The 20036-nt window shown below is 41.1% G+C and overlaps 1 protein-coding gene and 1 long non-coding RNA gene across 2 annotated transcripts in view; one reads left to right on the top strand and one right to left on the bottom strand.

The window, feature by feature from the left end:
- Positions 1-20036, bottom strand: part of LOC139759993 (uncharacterized) — a 124378-nt gene that overhangs the window by 31459 nt on the left and 72883 nt on the right. The window lies entirely within an intron of this gene.
- The window catches only part of LOC139759992 (transient receptor potential cation channel subfamily A member 1 homolog), a 195064-nt gene that overhangs the window by 123965 nt on the left and 51063 nt on the right, over positions 1-20036 (top strand). Inside the window, exons 4-5 of the mRNA XM_071682736.1 lie at positions 591-808; positions 4275-4542. Coding sequence (XP_071538837.1) covers positions 591-808; positions 4275-4542 — 486 coding nt within the window. The remainder of the gene's footprint in view (positions 1-590; positions 809-4274; positions 4543-20036) is intronic.

The raw sequence follows: 20036 nt of genomic DNA, 5'->3' as shown, positions 1-20036 counted from the left end.
CTTTACCAAACTCAGTCACCAACTTCTGCAGTTTCTCACATGAATCAGCCACCAGCGCTGTATCATCAGTGAACAGCAACTGACTCACTTCCCAAGCTCTCTCATCCACAACAGACTTCATACTTGCCCCTCTTTCCAAAACTCTTGCATTCACCTCCCTAACAACCCCATCCATAAACAAATTAAACAACCATGGAGACATCACACACCCCTGCCGCAAACCTACATTCACTATATTCATTGTGGGGGGAAATGAGAACTTAAAGTTATGAGAACATTACCATCTCTGCATCTCTTGCCAGCAAAAGGGTTAATGGCAAATTTGATAATGATAAAAAGTTTGTAGCTTGAAGAATCATGTGCTTTGTATTACTTTAGTCTTTTGGAAATGAGTTTTGACAATTGAAAATGTGAATTAATTGAAATGTTATTTGCCTGTATTATGAAAAACAACAAGCTGACTTTTTTCTTTTTAACTTCCCATTTAATGACTTTTAAACATGCCATTTATAGGTTTCCAGCTGTACTGCATTAGCTTTTAAGAGTATAGAATTTTTGGCAAAAAAATGAAATATGTATTTGTATCTCAGAACAGTGGTGGAAGCCATTGTCAAGAGTCATTGGTGGGAAGCAGGTTTTGGTGCTGCCAAGAAGCATGAAGGAGTTTACTGTACCAACTTCAGAGAACTCATCAGACTCTACCCAGTACTTGCAATGAAAGTGATGGACAAATGCACTACATTGTCTGATACAAGTGATGCTGTGTATGATTTTACAATCTTCGAAGATAACTATTACATAAAAGAAGGTAATATATTAACATTATGTTTATTGCACTTACATAAGACCTATTATCTCCATTTTCGTGGGCACATTCATTTCAGGACTACATACACATATTGATTTTTATATTTATTATACTTAATCGCCGTCTTCCATGTCAGCAAGGTAGCACAAGGAAACACGAAAGAATGGCTACACCCACCCACATACAGATGTATATACATAGATGCCCACAAATGCACATATACATACCTATACATTTCGAGATATACATACATATACATACACAGACATATACATATATACACATTTACATATTCATACTTGCTGCCTACATCCATTCCTGTTGCCACCCTACCACACATGAAATAGCTCCCCCCTCTGAATTAGCACTATGAAAAGACAGAAAAGGCCACATTCGTTCACACTCAGTCTCTAGCTGTCATGTGTAATGCACCAAAACCACAACTCCCTTTCCACATCCTGGCTCTACAAAACTTATCATGGTTTATCCCAGATGCTTCACATGCCTTGGTTCAATCCATTAACAGCACATCAACCCCTGTATACCACATCATTCCAATGCACTCTATTCCTTGCACACCTTTCACCCTCCTCTATGTTCAGGCCCCAGTTGCTCAAAATCTTTTTCACTCCATCCTTCCACCTCCAATTTGGTCTCCTGCTTCTTCTTGTTCCTCTACCTCTGACAGATATATCCTCTTTGTCAATTTTTCTTCACTTATTTTCTTCATGTTACCAAACCATTTCAACACACCTTCTGCTCTTTCAACCACACTCTATTTATTACCACACATCTCTCTTACCCTTTCATTACTTACTGACCAAAACACCCTATATCTGCCACTCTATCATCAAACACACCTTCAAAATACTCACTCCATCTCCATCTCACTTCACCACTACTTGTTATTACCTCCCCATTATCCCCCTTCACCGATGTTCCCATTTGTTCTCTTGTCTTATGCACTTTATTTACCTCCTTCGAAAACATCCTTTTTATTCTCCCTCAAATTTAATGATGCTCTCTCACCCCAACTCTCATTTGCCCTCTTTTTCACCTCTTGCACCTTTCTCTTGACCTCCTGCCACTTTCCTTTATACATCTCTCAGTCATTTGTGCTACTTCCCTGCAACATTCATCCAAATGCCTCTCTCTCTTCTCTTTCACTAATAATTTTGCTTCTTCATCTCACTATTCACTACCCTTTCTAATCAACCCACCTCCCTCCCTTCTCATGCCACAAGCATTTTTTGCGCAAGCCATCAATGCTTCCCTCAATACATCCGATTCCTCCACACTCCCCTTATGTCATTTGCTCTCACCTTTTGCTATTCTGCACTCAATCTCTCCTGGTACTTCCTCACACAAGTCTCCTTTCCAAGCTCACTTACTTTCACACTCACATCAGTATCATTATCTTAGAATAGTGTGGTCTGCAGACCAGGACAGCATTCCTATAGGCAACATGAGATATTTTTCTTTTTGTCCTGATGCAATAAGCTATATCATAAGTGACGGTCTTTTGCTGTCATGAAAAATTACCTTGTGTTTGATACAGTATCCCATAGGAATGATAGTGTACAGGAAAAACTCAGAACAGATAATCTTATTGAAACAAGCCATAATATAACTAATACCATCACACAGGACTTTCATGCAATCACCTCTCTGATTGTTTCTTCAAACCTCAAATGCCTTTCACATCTTCATTTTGAACTGTGTATGTCCTCCAAATTCCAAACTTGATATGTAAGTTGTCCATATTTTATACCATTACTTTTGACCTATCATGCCTATGCATTCAAAGAGTTTGGACAAATACTCCCTAATACAGGCATCTTGTATACTAACCTTAAATTCTCCGCTTTCATGATTTTTCTTCTTTGCAAAACAACTTATCACTTCAAACTTTATCATTCTTGCAACCATTCTTCATGAACTTCACTCCCAAATACCTGAATTCACCCGTGATTTCCACTTATTTGCCATTCAGACTGATTTTACAATGACCGCCCATATGTTTCATAGAACTAGATTCTTTCTATCTCTATATCTGTCTACTATATATCTCTATATCTCTGATGCTTGTTCCCTCCAGGAACTCCCATCAGGAGGGTGGCTATGCCAAAAGAGTCTTCACTTATCTCTGTCCTTACTTGCCTTCTTTACATACATCATTCCATGCATTCTTCTCCAATTTCCCTCCCTCCAGTACTCTTCCACTCCATTTACTCATGTCACAGGTAGGTGGTCTTCCTCTCACACTACCTCCTATAATCACACTGTCATACACTATCCATGTGAACTCACCATCTTGCATTTTTTCTACATGCCCAAACCACTGCAAAGGATTATGTTTCACTCACTCTCCTACTCCACAGTTCATTCCCTTTGCATTTCCTGCCATACCAGATCTCTCATACACCCCTTCATTACTTTCTTCATTTCATTTAGTCATACCACATGCTTCTCTCATATAATTAATATACACTGCCTGGATTCTTGACCTCTGTGACTCATTTTGTAATCACATGTACTCTCAGCATCATCTGCATATAATAGCTGAGATAACTTCCATTTTTTTTGCCTTGGCTCAGCAGTCCATTGCTCTCACCCCATCCAGCTCTCATATCATGTGATACTCCATCCATGGAAATAGTAAACAGCCATGGCGATGTTACATGGTTGTGATGTATTCCCACATATATCGAACACCACTTAGTCATAGGTCTATTTATTTTAACATATGCTACATCCACATATGTAAGCTTCAACAGCATTAAATTGTCCACTGGACACACTGTATATATATAGAACTTCCTAGTTTGGGTTTCTATTAATGTTATGTGTTCTTTTTCTCTAGAATTTGTCACCTTTACCTGTTTAGGTGCAAAATTCTGGTCTGTGCGATATATATACAGACAATTCTAGCGCTTAGGAATGCTGCTGCTTCTGACTTCTGGAGCCCTTTCTGAAAGAATCTTGATGTTTCTGCAGGACTCTTTTTCCCTGGGGCTCTTGTTCAGTGGAGGGGACAGATAGATTACTTTGAAGCAAACTCTTTAATAACACTGTACTCCCATTTTACCTAACATTGATGTAGCCTCACCAGAGGTATCTTTTCATTTGTGGTGTAACCTCATGCAGGTAAAGTCTGGTAATACCAGATTCCAGTATGACAGTACCTGATACAGAAGTTAGAAGAAAACAATTTCCTTTTTGTTCGTAATGAAGATTGGCATTTCATTTTGAAATATGCAAGTGTCAAAATCAATGTATTCTGTGAATACCTTACATAGTATGTCAGAAAGTATAATTGATATATGATCTTAAGTTATTAAAAGTATTTTTTGATTTACCTATATCCTGAAGACCATCTCCTTACAGTAAAATTGCTTAAACAAAACTTCACTAGCACACTATGATCTTTAGCAATTTCTGTTAATTTAGATGATCTTTCTTAAAGAGAAAAAGGCCACAACACCCTTTGATCCTAAGACTTGGAAAGTGTTATCTTCTGCTGAAGAGCTGACGTCAGATGTTCTTGTTTGGAAGAAGGAACATCCAGTGAACATTATGGCACATCACAGATGTTTAGGACTTCTGCAACACCCTCTTACAGAGGCATGGCTTAATTATAAGTGGAAATCATACTCCAGGCAGATATTTTTGATACTGCTGTTTCTGCAGTTATTCTCAGTCGGTGTCCTTCTTGCCTTCATGAAATCAGTTCAGTAAGTTACATGGTTATTTTGCTGTATTCTGTAACTTTGCAATCTCAATAATTTCCATGCATATTCATATGCAAAATGTCAATATCCACACTTTTGGTAAGATGGTTCATGCTGACCTCCAAATTATGCAGCTATAATAGATCTCATTGCATTCATTCTCTGACAACCTAAGGACATATGTCTTCTCTCACAGTTTGCTGTATGTTTGTGCCTCATCCACAATCCCTCAGCTTTCTTTTCCACCAAAGCTTGGTATCTTCATCTTACTCAGTTGAATTTTAAACTATCTTTCAACACTGATGTTTATCAGAAAAATAACTAAGTTTCTGAAATGGTTTCGGTGCATTATTACATGACAGCTAGAGACTGAGTGTGAACGAATGGGGCTTTTGTTGTCTTTTCCTAGCACTACCTCGCACACATGAGGGTGGAGGGGGTTGTTATTTCATGTGTAGCAAGATGGTGATGGGAATGAATAAAGGCAGACAGTATGAGTTATGTACATGTGTATATATGTATATGTCTTTGTGTGTATATATATATATATATATACGTTGAGATGTATAGGTATATATATTTGCGTGTGTGGACGTATATGTATGTACATGTGTATGTGGGTGAGTTGGGCCATTTTTTCGTCTGTTTCCTTGCGCTACCTCGCTAACGTGGGAAACAGCGACAAAGCAAAATTAAATAAATATCGAGGATGTAAGGCATGTGTACGTGTAGGAAGAGAGGAAAGTGATTGGTTCTCAGTGAATGTAGGTTTGCGGCAGGGGTGTGTGATGTCTCCATGGTTTAATTTGTTTATGGATGGGGTTGTTAACAGGGAGGTGAATGCAAGAGTTTTGGAAAGAGGGGCAAGTATGAAGTCTGTTGTGGATGAGAGAGCTTAGGAAGTGAGTCAGTTGTTGTTCGCTGATGATACAGCGCTGGTGGCTGATTCATGTGAGAAACTGCAGAAGCTGGTGACTGAGTTTGGTAAAGTGTGTGAAAGAAGAAAGTTAAGAGTAAATGTGAATAAGAGCAAGGTTATTAGGTACAGTAGGGTTGAGGGTCAAGTCAATTGGGAGGTAAGTTTGAATGGAGAAAAACTGGAGGAAGTAAAGTGTTTTAGATATCTGGGAGTGGATCTGGCAGCGGATGGAACCATGGAAGCGGAAGTGGATCATAGGGTGGGGGAGGGGGCGAAAATCCTGGGTGCCTTGAAGAATGTGTGGAAGTCGAGAACATTATCTCGGAAAACAAAAATGGTTATGTTTGAAGGAATAGTGGTTCCAACAATGTTGTATGGTTGTGAGGCGTGGGCTATGGATAGAGTTGTGCGCAGGAGGGTGGATGTGCTGGAAATGAGATGTTTGAGGACAATGTGTAGTGTGAGGTGGTTTGATCGAGTAAGTAACGTAAGGGTAAGAGAGATGTGTGGAAATGAAAAGAGCATGGTTGAGAGAGCAGAAGAGGGTGTTTTGAAATGGTTTGGGCACATGGAGAGAATGAGTGAGGGAAGATTGACCAAGAGGATATATGTGTCGGAGGTGGAGGGAACGAGAAGTGGGAGACCAAATTGGAGGTGGAAAGATGGAGTGAAAAAGATTTTGTGTGATCGGGGCCTGAACATGCAGGAGGGTGAAAGGAGGGCAAGGAATAGAGTGAATTGGATCGATGTGGTATACCGGGGTTGACGTGCTGTCAGTGGATTGAATCAGGGCATGTGAAGCGTCTGGGGTAAACCATGGAAAGCTGTGTAGGTATGTATATTTGTGTGTGTGGACGTGTATGTATATACATGTGTATGGGGGTGGGTTGGGCCATTTCTTTCGTCTGTTTCCTTGCGCTACCTCGCAAATGCGGGAGACAGCGACAAAGCAAATATATATATATATATATAAAAAAATATATATAAATATATATATATATATATATATATATATATATATACGGATAAAGTGTATATGAACACGCACCTTCATAGAGCATACAAAGCTCCAACAGCCAGGATTGAACCTGGGACCCCTTGTGCAAGAGGCAGGCATGCTAACCACTAGGCTAAGGGACTGTATAATAGGAAACAACTATTTGAAATACTAAGTACTCGAATACCCTTCGTCTCACAATGGTGAGCAATAGGGTCTATCGGTTGTTTCCGAACAGAACACATAGCCAGCTGATAGCGTTTTACCGAACCTGACTGTACAACTCGGAGTTATATGAATACGAATATATATATATATATGTATATATATATCTGGAGAGTAAGTGAGCTTGGGAAGGAGACCTGTGTGAGGAAGTACCAGGAGAGACTGAGTACAGAATGGAAAAAGGTGAGAACAATGGAAGTAAGGGGAGTGGGGGAGGAATGGGATGTATTTAGGGAATCAGTGATGGGTTGCGCAAAAGATGCTTGTGGCATGAGAAGAGTGGGAGGTGGGTTGATTAGAAAGGGTAGTGAGTGGTGGGATGAAGAAGTAAGAGTATTAGTGAAAGAGAAGAGAGAGGCATTTGGACGATTTTTGCAGGGAAAAAATGAAATTGAGTGGGAGATGTATAAAAGAAAGAGACAGGAGGTCAAGAGAAAGGTGCAAGAGGTGAAAAAAAGGGCAAATGAGAGTTGGGGTGAGAGAGTATCATTAAATTTTAGGGAGAATAAAAAGATGTTCTGGAAGGAGGTAAATAAAGTGCGTAAGACAAGGGAGCAAATGGGAACTTCAGTGAAGGGCGCAAATGGGGAGGTGATAACAAGTAGTGCTGATGTGAGAAGGAGATGGAGTGAGTATTTTGAAGGTTTGTTGAATGTGTTTGATGATAGAGTGGCAGATATATGGTGTTTTGGTCGAGGTGGTTTGCAAAGTGAGAGGGTTAGGGAAAATGATTTGGTAAACAGAGAAGAGGTAGCGAAAGCTTTGCGGAAGATGAAAGCCGGTAAGGCAGCAGGTTTGGATGGTATTGCAGTGGAATTTATTAAAAAAGGGGGTGACTGTATTATTGACTGGTTGGTAAGGTTATTTAATGTATGTATGACTCATGGTGAGGTGCCTGAGGATTGGCGGAATGCGTGCATAGTGCCATTGTACAAAGGCAAAGGGGATAAGAGTGAGTGCTCAAATTACAGAGGTATAAGTTTGTTGAGTATTCCTGGTAAATTATATGGGAGGGTATTGATTGAGAGGGTGAAGGCATGTACAGAGCATCAGATTGGGGAAGAGCAGTGTGGTTTCAGAAGTGGTAGAGGATGTGTGGATCAAGTGTTTGCTTTGAAGAATGTATGTGAGAAATTCTTAGAAAAGCAAATGGATTTGTATGTAGCATTTATGGATCTGGAGAAGGCATATGATAGAGTTGATAGAGATGCTCTGTGGAAGGTATTAAGAATATATGGTGTGGGAGGAAAGTTGTTAGAAGCAGTGAAAAGTTTTTATCGAGGATGTAAGGCATGTGTACGTGTAGGAAGAGAGGAAAGTGATTGGTTCTCAGTGAATGTAGGTTTGCGGCAGGGGTGTGTGATGTCTCCATGGTTGTTTAATTTGTTTATGGATGGGGTTGTTAGGGAGGTAAATGCAAGAGTTTTTGAAAGAGGGGCAAGTATGAAGTCTGTTGGGGATGAGAGAGCTTGGGAAGTGAGTCAGTTGTTGTTCGCTGATGATACAGCGCTGGTGGCTGATTCATGTGAGAAACTGCAGAAGCTGGTGACTGAGTTTGGTAAAGTGTGTGGAAGAAGAAAGTTACGAGTAAATGTGAATAAGAGCAAGGTTATTAGGTACAGTAGGGTTGAGGGTCAAGTCAATTGGGAAGTGAGTTTGAATGGAGAAAAACTGGAGGAAGTGAAGTGTTTTAGATATGTGGGAGTGGATCTGGCAGCGGATGGAACCATGGAAGCGGAAGTGGATCATAGGGTGGGGGAGGGGGCGAAAATTCTGGGAGCCTTGAAGAATGTGTGGAAGTCGAGAACATTATCTCGGAAAGCAAAAATGAGTATGTTTGAAGGAATAGTGGTTCCAACAATGTTGTGTGGTTGCGAGGCGTGGGCTATGGATAGAGTTGTGCGCAGGAGGATGGATGTGCTGGAAATGAGATGTTTGAGGACAATGTGTGGTGTGAGGTGGTTTGATCGAGTGAGTAACGTAAGGGTAAGAGAGATGTGTGGAAATAAAAAGAGCGTGGTTGAGAGAGCAGAAGAGGGTGTTTTGAAGTGGTTTGGGCACATGGAGAGAATGAGTGAGGAAAGATTGACCAAGAGGATATATGTGTCGGAGGTGGAGGGAACGAGGAGAAGAGGGAGACCAAATTGGAGGTGGAAAGATGGAGTGAAAAAGATTTTGTGTGATCGGGGCCTGAACATGCAGAAGGGTGAAAGGAGGGCAAGGAATAGAGTGAATTGGAGCGATGTGGTATACCGGGGTTGACGTGCTGTCAGTGGATTGCATCAAGGCATGTGAAGCGTCTGGGGTAAACCATGGAAAGCTGTGTAGGTATGTATATTTGCGTGTGTGGACGTATGTATATACATGTGTATGGGGGGGGTTGGGCCATTTCTTTCGTCATTGAGAGGGTGAAGGCATGTACAGAGCATCAGATTGGGGAAGAGCAGTGTGGTTTCAGAAGTGGTAGAGGATGTGTGGATCAGGTGTTTGCTTTGAAGAATGTATGTGAGAAATACTTAGAAAAGCAAATGGATTTGTATGTAGCATTTACGGATCTGGAGAAGGCATATGATAGAGTTGATAGAGATGCTCTGTGGAAGGTATTAAGAATATATGGTGTGGGAGGAAAGTTGTTAGAAGCAGTGAAAAGTTTTTATCGAGGATGTAAGGCATGTGTACGTGTAGGAAGAGAGGAAAGTGATTGGTTCTCAGTGAATGTAGGTTTGCGGCAGGGGTGTGTGATGTCTCCATGGTTGTTTAATTTGTTTATGGATGGGGTTGTTAGGGAGGTAAATGCAAGAGTTTTGGAAAGAGGTGCAAGTATGAAGTCTGTTGGGGATGAGAGAGCTTGGGAAGTGAGTCAGTTGTTGTTCGCTGATGATACAGCACTGGTGGCTGATTCATGTGAGAAACTGCAGAAGCTGGTGACTGAGTTTGGTAAAATGTGTGGAAGAAGAAAGTTAAGAGTAAATGTGAATAAGAGCAAGGTTATTAGGTACAGTAGGGTTGAGGGTCAAGTCAATTGGGAGGTGAGTTTGAATGGAGAAAAACTGGAGGAAGTGAAGTGTTTTAGATATCTGGGAGTGGATCTGGCAGCAGATGGAACCATGGAAGCGGAAGTGGATCATAGGGTGGGGGAGGGGGCGAAAATTCTGGGGGCCTTGAAGAATGTGTGGAAGTCGAGAACATTATCTCGGAGAGCAAAAATGGGTATGTTTGAAGGAATAGTGGTTCCAGCAATGTTGTATGGTTGCGAGGCGTGGGCTATGGATAGAGTTGTGCGCAGGAGGATGGATGTGCTGGAAATGAGATGTTTGAGGACAATGTGTGGTGTGAGGTGGTTTGATCGAGTGAGTAACGTAAGGGTAAGAGAGATGTTTGGAAATAAAAAGAGCGTGGTTGAGAGAGCAGAAGAGGGTGTTTTGAAGTGGTTTGGGCACATGGAGAGGATGAGTGAGGAAAGATTGACCAAGAGGATATATGTGTCGGAGGTGGAGGGAACAAGGAGAAGAGGGAGACCAAATTGGAGGTGGAAAGATGGAGTGAAAAAGATTTTGTGTGATCAGGGCCTGAACATGCAGGAGGGTGAAAGGAGGGCAAGGAATAGAGTGAATTGGAGCGATGTGGTATACCGGGGTCGACGTGCTGTCAGTGGATTGAATCAGGGCATGTGAAGCGTCTGGGGTAAACCATGGAAAGCTGTGTAGGTATGTATATTTGCGTGTGTGGATGTATGTATATACATGTGTATGGGGGGGGTTGGGCCATTTCTTTCGTCATTTTCCTTGCGCTAACTCGCAAACGCGGGAGACAGCGACAAAGTATAATAAAATGAAAAAATAAGTATATATATATATATATATATATATATATATATATATATATATATATATATATATATATATATAATCCCTGGGGATAGGGGATTAAGAATACTTCCCACGTATTCCCTGCGTGTCGTAGAAGGCGACTAAAAGGGGAGGGAGCGGGGGGCTGGAAATCCTCCCCTCTCGTTTTTTTTTTTTTTTTTTTTTTTTTTTTTTTCCAAAAGAAGGAACAGAGAATTGGGCCAGGTGAGGGTATTCCCTCTAAGGCCCAGTCTTCTGTTCTTAACGCTACCTCGCTAATGCGGGAAATGGCGAATAGTTTGAAAGAAAAAAAAAGATATATATATATATATATATATATATATATATATATATATATATATATATATATATATCTATATATATATATATATATATATATATATATATCCCTGGGGATAGGGGAGAAAGAATACTTCCCACGTATTCCCTGCGTGTCGTAGAAGGCGACTAAAAGGGAAGGGAGCGGGAGGCTGGAAATCCTCCCTTCATTTTTTTTTTTTCCAAAAGAAGAAACAGAGAAAGGGGCCAGGTGAGGATATTCCCTCAAAGGCCCAGTCCTCATCCTCTGTTTTTAACGCTACCTCGCTAATGCGGGAAATGGCGATTAGTATAAAAAAAAATATATATATATATATATATATATATATATATATATATTTTTTTTCTTTCAAACTATTCGCCATTTCCCGCATTAGCGAGGTAGCGTTAAGAACAGAGGACTGGGCCTTGAGGGAATACCCTCACCTGGCCCAATTCTCTGTTCCTTCTTTTGGAAAACTAAAAAAAAAAAACGAGAGGGGAGGATTTCCAGCCCCCTGCTCCCTCCCCTTTTAGTCGCCTTCTACGACACGCAGGGAATACGTGGGAAGTATTCTTTCTCCCCTATCCCCAGGGATAAAGAATATATATATATATATATATATATATATATATATATATATATATATATATATATATATATATATTCTTTTCTTTTTCTTTTAAAATATTCGCCATTTCCCGCGTTAGCGAGGTAGCGCTAAGAACAGAGGACTGGGCCTTTTTTGGAATATCCTCACCTGGCCCTCTCTGTTCCTTCTTTTGGAAAATTTAAAAAAAAAAACGAGAGGGGAGGATTTCCAGCCAACCGCTCCCTCCCCTTTTAGTCGCCTCCTACGACACGCAGGGAATATGTGGGAAGTATTCTTAATCCCCTATCCCCAGGGATATATATATATATATATATTATAGGATATATATATATATATATATATATATATATATATATATATATATATATATATATGTTAGTGAAAGAGAAGAGAGAGGCATTTGGACAATTTTCGCGGGGAAAAAATGCAAATGAGTGGGAGATGTATAAAAGAAAGAGGCAGGAGGTCAAGAGAAAGGTGCAAGAGGTGTAAAAGAGGGCAAATGAGAGTTGGGGTGAGAGAGTATCATTGAATTTTAGGAAGAATAAAAAGATGTTCTTGAAGGAGGTAAATAAAGTGCGTAAGACAAGTGAGCAAATGGGAACTTCAGTGAAAGGGGCTAATGGGGAGGTGATAACAAGTAGTGGTGATGTGAAATGGAGATGGGGTGAGTATTTTGAAGGTTTGTTGAATGTGTTTGATGATAGAGTGGCAGATATAGGGTGTTTTGGTCGAGGTGGTGTGCAAAGTGAAAGGGTTAGGGATAATGATTTGGTAAACAGAGAAGAGGTAGTAAAAGCTTTGCATAAGATGAAAGCCGGCAAGGCAGTAGATTTGGATGGTATTGCTGTGGAATTTATTAAAAAAGGGAATGACTGTATTGTTGACTGGTTGGTAAGATTATTTAATGTATGTATGATTCATGGTGAGGTGCCTGAGGATTGGCGGAATGCTTGCATAGTGCCGTTGAACAAAGGCAAAGAGGATAAGAGTGAGTGCTCAAATTACAGAGGTATAAGTTTGTTGAGTATTCCTGGTAAATTATATGGGAGGGTATTGATTGAGAGGGTGAAGGCATTTACAGAGCATCAGATTGTTGAAGAGTAGTGTGGTTTCAGAAGTGGTAGAGGATGTGTGGCTCAGGTGTTTGCTTTGAAGAATGTATGTGAGAAATACTTAGAAAAGCAAATGGATTTGTATGTAGCATTTATGGATCAGGAGAACGCATATGATAGAGTTGATAGAGATGCTCTGTGGAAGGTACTAAGAATATATGGTGTGGGAGGCAACTTGTTAGAAGCAGTGAAAAGTTTTTATCGAAGATGTAAGGCATGTGTACATGTAGGAAGAGAGGAAAGTGATTGGTTCTCAGTGAATGTAGGTTTGCGGCAGGGGTGTGTGATGTCTCCATGGTTGTTTAATTTGTTTATGGATGGGGTTGTTAGGGAAGTGAATGCAAGAGTTTTGGAAAGAGGAGCAAGGATGCAGTCTGTTGTGGATGAGAGAGCTTGGGAAATGAGTCAGTTGTTGTTCGCTGATGATACAGCACCGGTGGCTGATTCATGTGAGAAACTGCAGAAGCTGGTGACTGAGTTTGGGAAAGTGTGTGAAAGAAGAAAGTTAAGAGTAAATGTGAATAAGAGCAAGGTTATTAGGTACAGTAGGGTTGAGGGTCAAGTCAATTGGGAGGTGAGTTTGAATGGAGAAAAACTGGAGGAAGTAAAGTGTTTTAGACATCTGGGAGTGGATGTGGCAGTGGATGGAACCATGGAAGCGGAAGTGAATCATAGGGTGGGGGAGGGGGCGAAAATCCTGGGAGCATTGAAGAATGTTTGGAAGTTGAGAACATTATCTCGGAAAGCAAAAATGGTTATGTTTGAAGGAATAGTGGTTCCAATAATGTTGTATGGTTGCGAGGTGTGGGCTATGGATAGAGTTGTGCACAGGAGGGTGGATGTTCTGGAAATGAGATGTTTCAGGACAATATGTGGTGTGAGGTGGTTTGATCGAGTAAGTTATGTAAGGGTAAGAGAGATGTGTGGAAATAAAAAGAGTGTGGTTAAGAGAGCAGAAGAGGGTGTTTTGAAATGGTTTGGGTACATGGAGAGAATGAGTGAGGAAAGATTGACCAAGAGGATAAATGTGTCAGAGGTGGAGGGAACGAGGAGAAGTGGGAGACCAAATTGGAGGTGGAAAGATGTAGTGAAAAAGATTTTGAGTGATCGGGGCCTGAACATGCAGGAGGGTGAAAGGCGTGCAAGGAATAGGGTGAATTGGATCGATGTGGTATACCGGGGTTGACGTGCTGTCAATGGATTGAGTCAGGGCATGTGAAGCGTCTGGGGTAAACCATGGAAAGTTGTGTGGGGCCTGGATGTGGAAAGGGAGCTGTGGTTTCGGGCATTATTACATGACAGCTAGAGACTGATTGTGAACGAATGGGGCCTTTGTTGTCTTTTCGTAGTGCTACCTCGCACACATGAGGGGGGGTGTTATTCCATGGGTGGCGATGGGAATGAATAAAGGCAGACAGTATGAATTATGTACATGTGTATATATGTATATGTCTGTGTCTGTATATATATGTGTACATTGAGATGTATAGGTATGTATATTTGCGTGTGTCGACGTGTATGTATATACATGTGTATCGGGGTGGGTTGGGCCATTTCTTTCATCTGTGTCCTTGTGCTACCTCTCAAATGCGGGAGACAGCGACAAAGCAAAATAAATAAGATAAATGAATATATATATCTTTCTTTCATACCATTCGCCATTTCCCGCGTTAGCGAGGTAGCGTTAAGAACAGAGGACTGGGCCTTTGAGGGAATATCCTCATCTGGCCCCCTTCTCTGTTCCTTCTTTGAGAAAAGCAAAAAAAAAACAAGAGGGGAGGATTTTCAGCCCCCCGCTCCCTTCCGTTTTAGTCGCCTTCTACGACACGCAGGGAATACGTGGGAATTATTCTTTCTCCCCTATATATATATATATATATATATTTTCTTTTTTTCTTTCATACTATTCGCCATTTCCCGCTATAGTGAGGTTGCGTTAAGAACAGAGGACTGGACCTTTGAGGGAATATCCTCACCTGGCTCCCTTCTCTGTCCCTTCTTTTGGAAAATTAGAAAAAAAACTAGAGGGGAGGATTTCCAGCCCCCCGCTCCCTTCCCTTTTAGTCGCCTTCTACGACACGCAGGGAATATGTGGGAAGTATTCTTTCTCCCCTATCCCCAGGGATATATATATATATATATATATATATATATATATATATATATATATATATATATATATATATATAGATAATAGTCTTGAGTATTCCTTGGAAATTATATGGGAGGGCATTGATTAAGAGGGTGAAGACATGTACAGAGCATCAGATTGGGGAAGATCAGTGAGGTTTCATAGGTGGTAGAGGATGTGTGGATCAGGTGTTTGCTTTGAAGAATACATGCAAGAAATACTTAGAAAAATAAATGGATTTATAGGTAACACTTATGGATCTGGAGAAGTCATGATATAGAGTTGATAAGAGATGCTTTGTGGAATGTATTAAGTGTATATGGTGTGGGAGGCAAGTTGCTAGAAGTAGTGAAAAGCTTTTATCAAGGATGTAAGGCATGTGTATGAGTAGGAAGAGAGAATAGTGATTGGTTCCTAGTGAATTTGGTTTGTAGCAGGGGTGTGTGATGTCTCCATGGTTTTTTTAATTTGTTTATGGATGTGGTTGTTAGGTAGATAAATGCAAGAATTTTGGAGAGAGGGGCAAGTATGCAGTCTGTTGTGGATGAGAGGGCCTGTGAAGTGAGTCAGTTGTTGTTTGCTGGTGATACTGCACTGGTGGCTGATTCAGGTGAGAAACTGCAGAGGCTAGTGACTGAGTTTGGTAAATTGTGTGAAAGAAGAAAGCTAAGAGTAAATGTGAATAAGAGTAAGGTTATTAGGTACAGTAGGGTTGAGGGACGAGTCAATTGGGAGGTAAGTTTGAATGGAGAAAAACTGGAAGAAGTGAAGTGTTTTAGATATCTGGGAGTGGATTTAGCAGTGGATGGAAACATGGAAGCGGAAGTGAGGGAGGGGAGGGAAGCGAAGGTTCTGGGAGCGTTGAAGAATGTATGGAAGGTGAGAACGTTATTTCGGAGAGGAAAAATGGGTATGTTTAAAGGGAATAGTGGTTCCAATAATGTTCTATGGTTGCGAGGCAAGGGGTATAGATAGGGTTGTGCGGAGGAGGGTGGATGTGTTGGAAATGAGATGCTTGAGGACAATATGTGGTGTGAGGTGATTTGATTGAGTAAGTATTGAAAGGATAAGAGAGATGTGTAGTAATAAGAATAGTGTGGTTGAGAGAGAAGAGGGTGTATTGAAATGGTTTGGTCACATGGAGAGAATGAGTGAGGAAAGATTGACAAAGAGGATTTATGTGTCAGAGGTGGAGGGAATGAGAAGTGGGAAACCAAATTGGAGGTGGAAGGATAAAGTGAAAAAGATTTTGAGCAATCAGGACCTAAACATGCAGAAGGGTGAAGGCATGTAAGGAGTAGAGTGAATTGGAACAATGTCATATACCAGGGTTGACGTGCTGTCAATGGATTAACCAGGGCATGTGAAGCATCTGGAGTAAACCATGGAAAGTTCTGTGGGGCCTGGATGTGGAAATGGAGCTGTGGTTTTGGTGCATTACACATGGCATCTAGAGACTGAGTGTGAACGTATGTAGCCTTTGTTGTCTTTTCTTAGCTCTACCTCGCATGCGCACTGGGGGAGGGGGTGCCATTTCATGTTTGGTGGGGTGGCAATGGGAATGGATGAAGGCAGCAAGTATGAATAATGTACATGTGTATATGTCTGTGTATGTATATGTATGTTTACGTTGAAATGTATAGGTATATATATGTGCGTGTCTGGGCGTATATGTATATATATGTGCGTGTGTGGGTGTGTATATATATATACATGTGTATGTGGATGGGTTTGTCCATTCCATCATCTGTTTCCTTGCGCTACCTTGCTAATCTGGGAGACAGCAACAAAGCATAGTAAATGAAATTGGAGAGATAGGTAGTATGTTTGAGGAAAGGAACCCGGATGTTTTGGCTCTGAGTGAAATAAAGTTCAAGGATAAAGGGGAAGAGTGGTCTGGGATTGTTTTAGGAGTAAAGTCAGAGGTTGGTGAGAGGACAAGAGCAAAGGAAGGAGTAGCACTACTTCTGAAACAGGAGTTGCGGGAGTATGTGATAGAGTGTAAGAAAGTAAACTATAGATTGATATGGGTAAAACTGAAAGTAGATGGTGAGAGATGGGTGATTATTGGTGCCTATGCACCAGGGCATGAGAAGAAAGATCACGAGAGGCAAGTGTTTTGGAAGCAGCTGAATGAGTGTGTTAGCAGTTTTGATGCACGAGACCGGGTTATAGTGATGGGTGATTTGAATGCAAAGGTCAGTAATGTGGCAACTGGGGGAATAATTGGTTCACATGGGGTGTTCAGTGTTGTAAATGGAAATGGTGAAGAGCTTGTAGATTTGTGTGCTGAAAAACTTCTGGTGATTGGGAATTTCTGGTTTAAAAAGAGAGATATACATAAGTATACTTATGTAAGTAGGAGAGATGGCCAGAGAGCGTTATTGGATTACGTGTTAATTGACAGGCTCGTGAAAGAGAGACTTTTGGACGTTAATGTGCTGAGAGGTGAAGGTGAAGATTTGTAGAGGTTTTCAGAAAAGAAGAGAGAATGTTGGTGTGAAGAGAGAGGTGAGAGTAAGTGAGCTTGGGAAGGAGACTTGTGTGAGGAAGTACCAGGAGACACTGAGCACAGAATGGAAAAAGGTGAGCAAAGGACGTGAGGGGAGTGGGGGAAGATAGTATGTATTTAGGAAAGCAGTGATGGCTTGCGCAAAAGATGCTTGTGGCATGGGAAATGTGGGAGGTGGGCAGATTAGAAAGGGTAGTGAGTGGTGGGAAGAAGAAGTAAGATAATCAGTGAAAGAGAAGAGAGAGGCATTTGGATGATTTTTGTAGGGAAACAGTGCAAATGACTGGGAGATATATGAAAGAAAGAGGCAGGAGGTCAAGAGAAAGGTGCAATAGGTGAATAAGAGGGCAAATGAGAGTTGGGGTGAGAGTATCATTAAATTTTAGGGAGAATAAAAAGATGTTTTGGAAGGAGGTAAATAAAGTGCATAAGATGAGAGAACAAATGGGACCATCTGTGAAGGGGGCTAATGGGTAGGTAATAGTAAGTAGCGATGAAATGAGAAGGAGATGGAGTGAGTATTTTGAAGGTTTGTTGAATGTGTTAGATAATAGAGCGGCAGATATAGGGTGTTTTGGTTGAGGTGGTGTGTGAAATGAGAGGGTCAGGGAGAATGGTTTGGTAGATAGAAAAGAGGTAGTGAAAGCTTTGCAGAAGATGAAAACCGGTAAGGCAGCGGGTTTCGATGGTATCGCAGTGGAATTTATTAAAAAAGGGAGTGACTGTGTTGTTGACTGGTTGGTAAGGATATTCATTGTATGTATGGCTCATGGTGAAGTACCTGAGTATTGGTGGAATGCATGCATAGTGCCATTGTACAAAGGCAAAGGAGATAAAGTTGAGTGCTCAAATTCCAGAGGTATAAGTCTGTTGAGTATTCCTGGGAAATTATATGGGAGGGTATTGATTGAGAGGGTGAAGGCATGTACAGAGCATCAGATTGGGGAAGAGCAGTGTAGTTTCAGAAGTGATGGAGGATGTGTGGATCAGGTGTTTGCTTTGAAGAATGTATGTGAGAAATACTTAGAAAAAGAAATGGATTTGTATGTAGCATTTATGGATCTGAAGAATGCATATGATAGAGTTGATAGGGATGCTCTGTGGAAAGTATTAAGAGTATATTGGGTGGGAAGCAAGTTGCTAGAAGTAGTGAAAAGTTTTTATCGAGGATGTAAGGCATGTGTACGTGTAGGAAGAGAGGAAAGGGATTGGTTCCCCGTGAATGTTGGTTTGTGTCAGGGCTGTGTGATGTCTCTATGGTTGTTTAATTTCTTTATGGATGGGGTTGTTAGGGAGGTAAATGCAAGAGTTTTGGAAAGAGGGGCAAGTATGAAGTCTGTTGTGGATGAGAGAGAAGTGAGTCAGTTGTTGTTCGCTGATGATACAGTGCTGATGGTTGATTCGGGTGAGAAACCGCAGAAGCTGGTGACTGAGTTTGGTAAAGTGTGTGAAAGAAGAAAGCTGAGAGTGAATGTGAATAAGAGCAAGGTTATTAGGTACAGTAGGGTTGAGGGGCAAGTCACTTGGGAGGTAAGTATGAATGGAGAAAAACTGGAGGAAGTGAAGTGTTTTAGATATCTGGGAATGGATTTAACAGCAGATGGAACCATGGAAGCAGAAGTGAGTCACAGGGTGGGGGAGGGGGCAAAGGTTCTGGGAGTGCTGAAGAATGTGTGTAAGGTGAGGACATTATCTCAGAAAGCAAAAATGGGTATGTTTGAATGAATAGTGGTTCCAACAATGTTATATGGTTGCGAGGCATGGGCTCTACATAGGGTTGTGCGGAGGAGGGTGGATGTGTTGGAAATGAGATGCTTGAGGACAATATGTGGTGTGAGGTGATTTGATTGAGTAAGTATTGAAAGGATAAGAGAGATGTGTAGTAATAAGAATAGTGTGGTTGAGAGAGAAGAGGGTGTATTGAAATGGTTTGGTCACATGGAGAGAATGAGTGAGGAAAGATTGACAAAGAGGATTTATGTGTCAGAGGTGGAGGGAATGAGAAGTGGGAAACCAAATTGGAGGTGGAAGGATAAAGTGAAAAAGATTTTGAGCAATCAGGACCTAAACATGCAGAAGGGTGAAGGCATGTAAGGAGTAGAGTGAATTGGAACAATGTCATATACCAGGGTTGACGTGCTGTCAATGGATTGAACCAGGGCATGTGAAGCATCTGGAGTAAACCATGGAAAGTTCTGTGGGGCCTGGATGTGGAAATGGAGCTGTGGTTTTGGTGCATTACACATGGCATCTAGAGACTGAGTGTGAACGTATGTAGCCTTTGTTGTCTTTTCTTAGCTCTACCTCGCATGCGCACTGGGGGAGGGGGTGCCATTTCATGTTTGGTGGGGTGGCAATGGGAATGGATGAAGGCAGCAAGTATGAATAATGTACATGTGTATATGTCTGTGTATGTATATGTATGTTTACGTTGAAATGTATAGGTATATATATGTGCGTGTCTGGGCGTATATGTATATATATGTGCGTGTGTGGGTGTGTATATATATATACATGTGTATGTGGATGGGTTTGTCCATTCCATCATCTGTTTCCTTGCGCTACCTTGCTAATCTGGGAGACAGCAACAAAGCATAGTAAATGAAATTGGAGAGATAGGTAGTATGTTTGAGGAAAGGAACCCGGATGTTTTGGCTCTGAGTGAAATAAAGTTCAAGGATAAAGGGGAAGAGTGGTCTGGGATTGTTTTAGGAGTAAAGTCAGAGGTTAGTGAGAGGACAAGAGCAAAGGAAGGAGTAGCACTACTTCTGAAACAGGAGTTGCGGGAGTATGTGATAGAGTGTAAGAAAGTAAACTA

The sequence above is a fragment of the Panulirus ornatus genome, chromosome 34 (assembly GCF_036320965.1).
Source record: "Panulirus ornatus isolate Po-2019 chromosome 34, ASM3632096v1, whole genome shotgun sequence".
Taxonomy (NCBI): domain Eukaryota; kingdom Metazoa; phylum Arthropoda; class Malacostraca; order Decapoda; family Palinuridae; genus Panulirus; species Panulirus ornatus.
The sequence above is the reverse complement of the archived record's forward strand: the minus strand, read 5'-3'. Positions and strand labels throughout refer to the sequence as shown.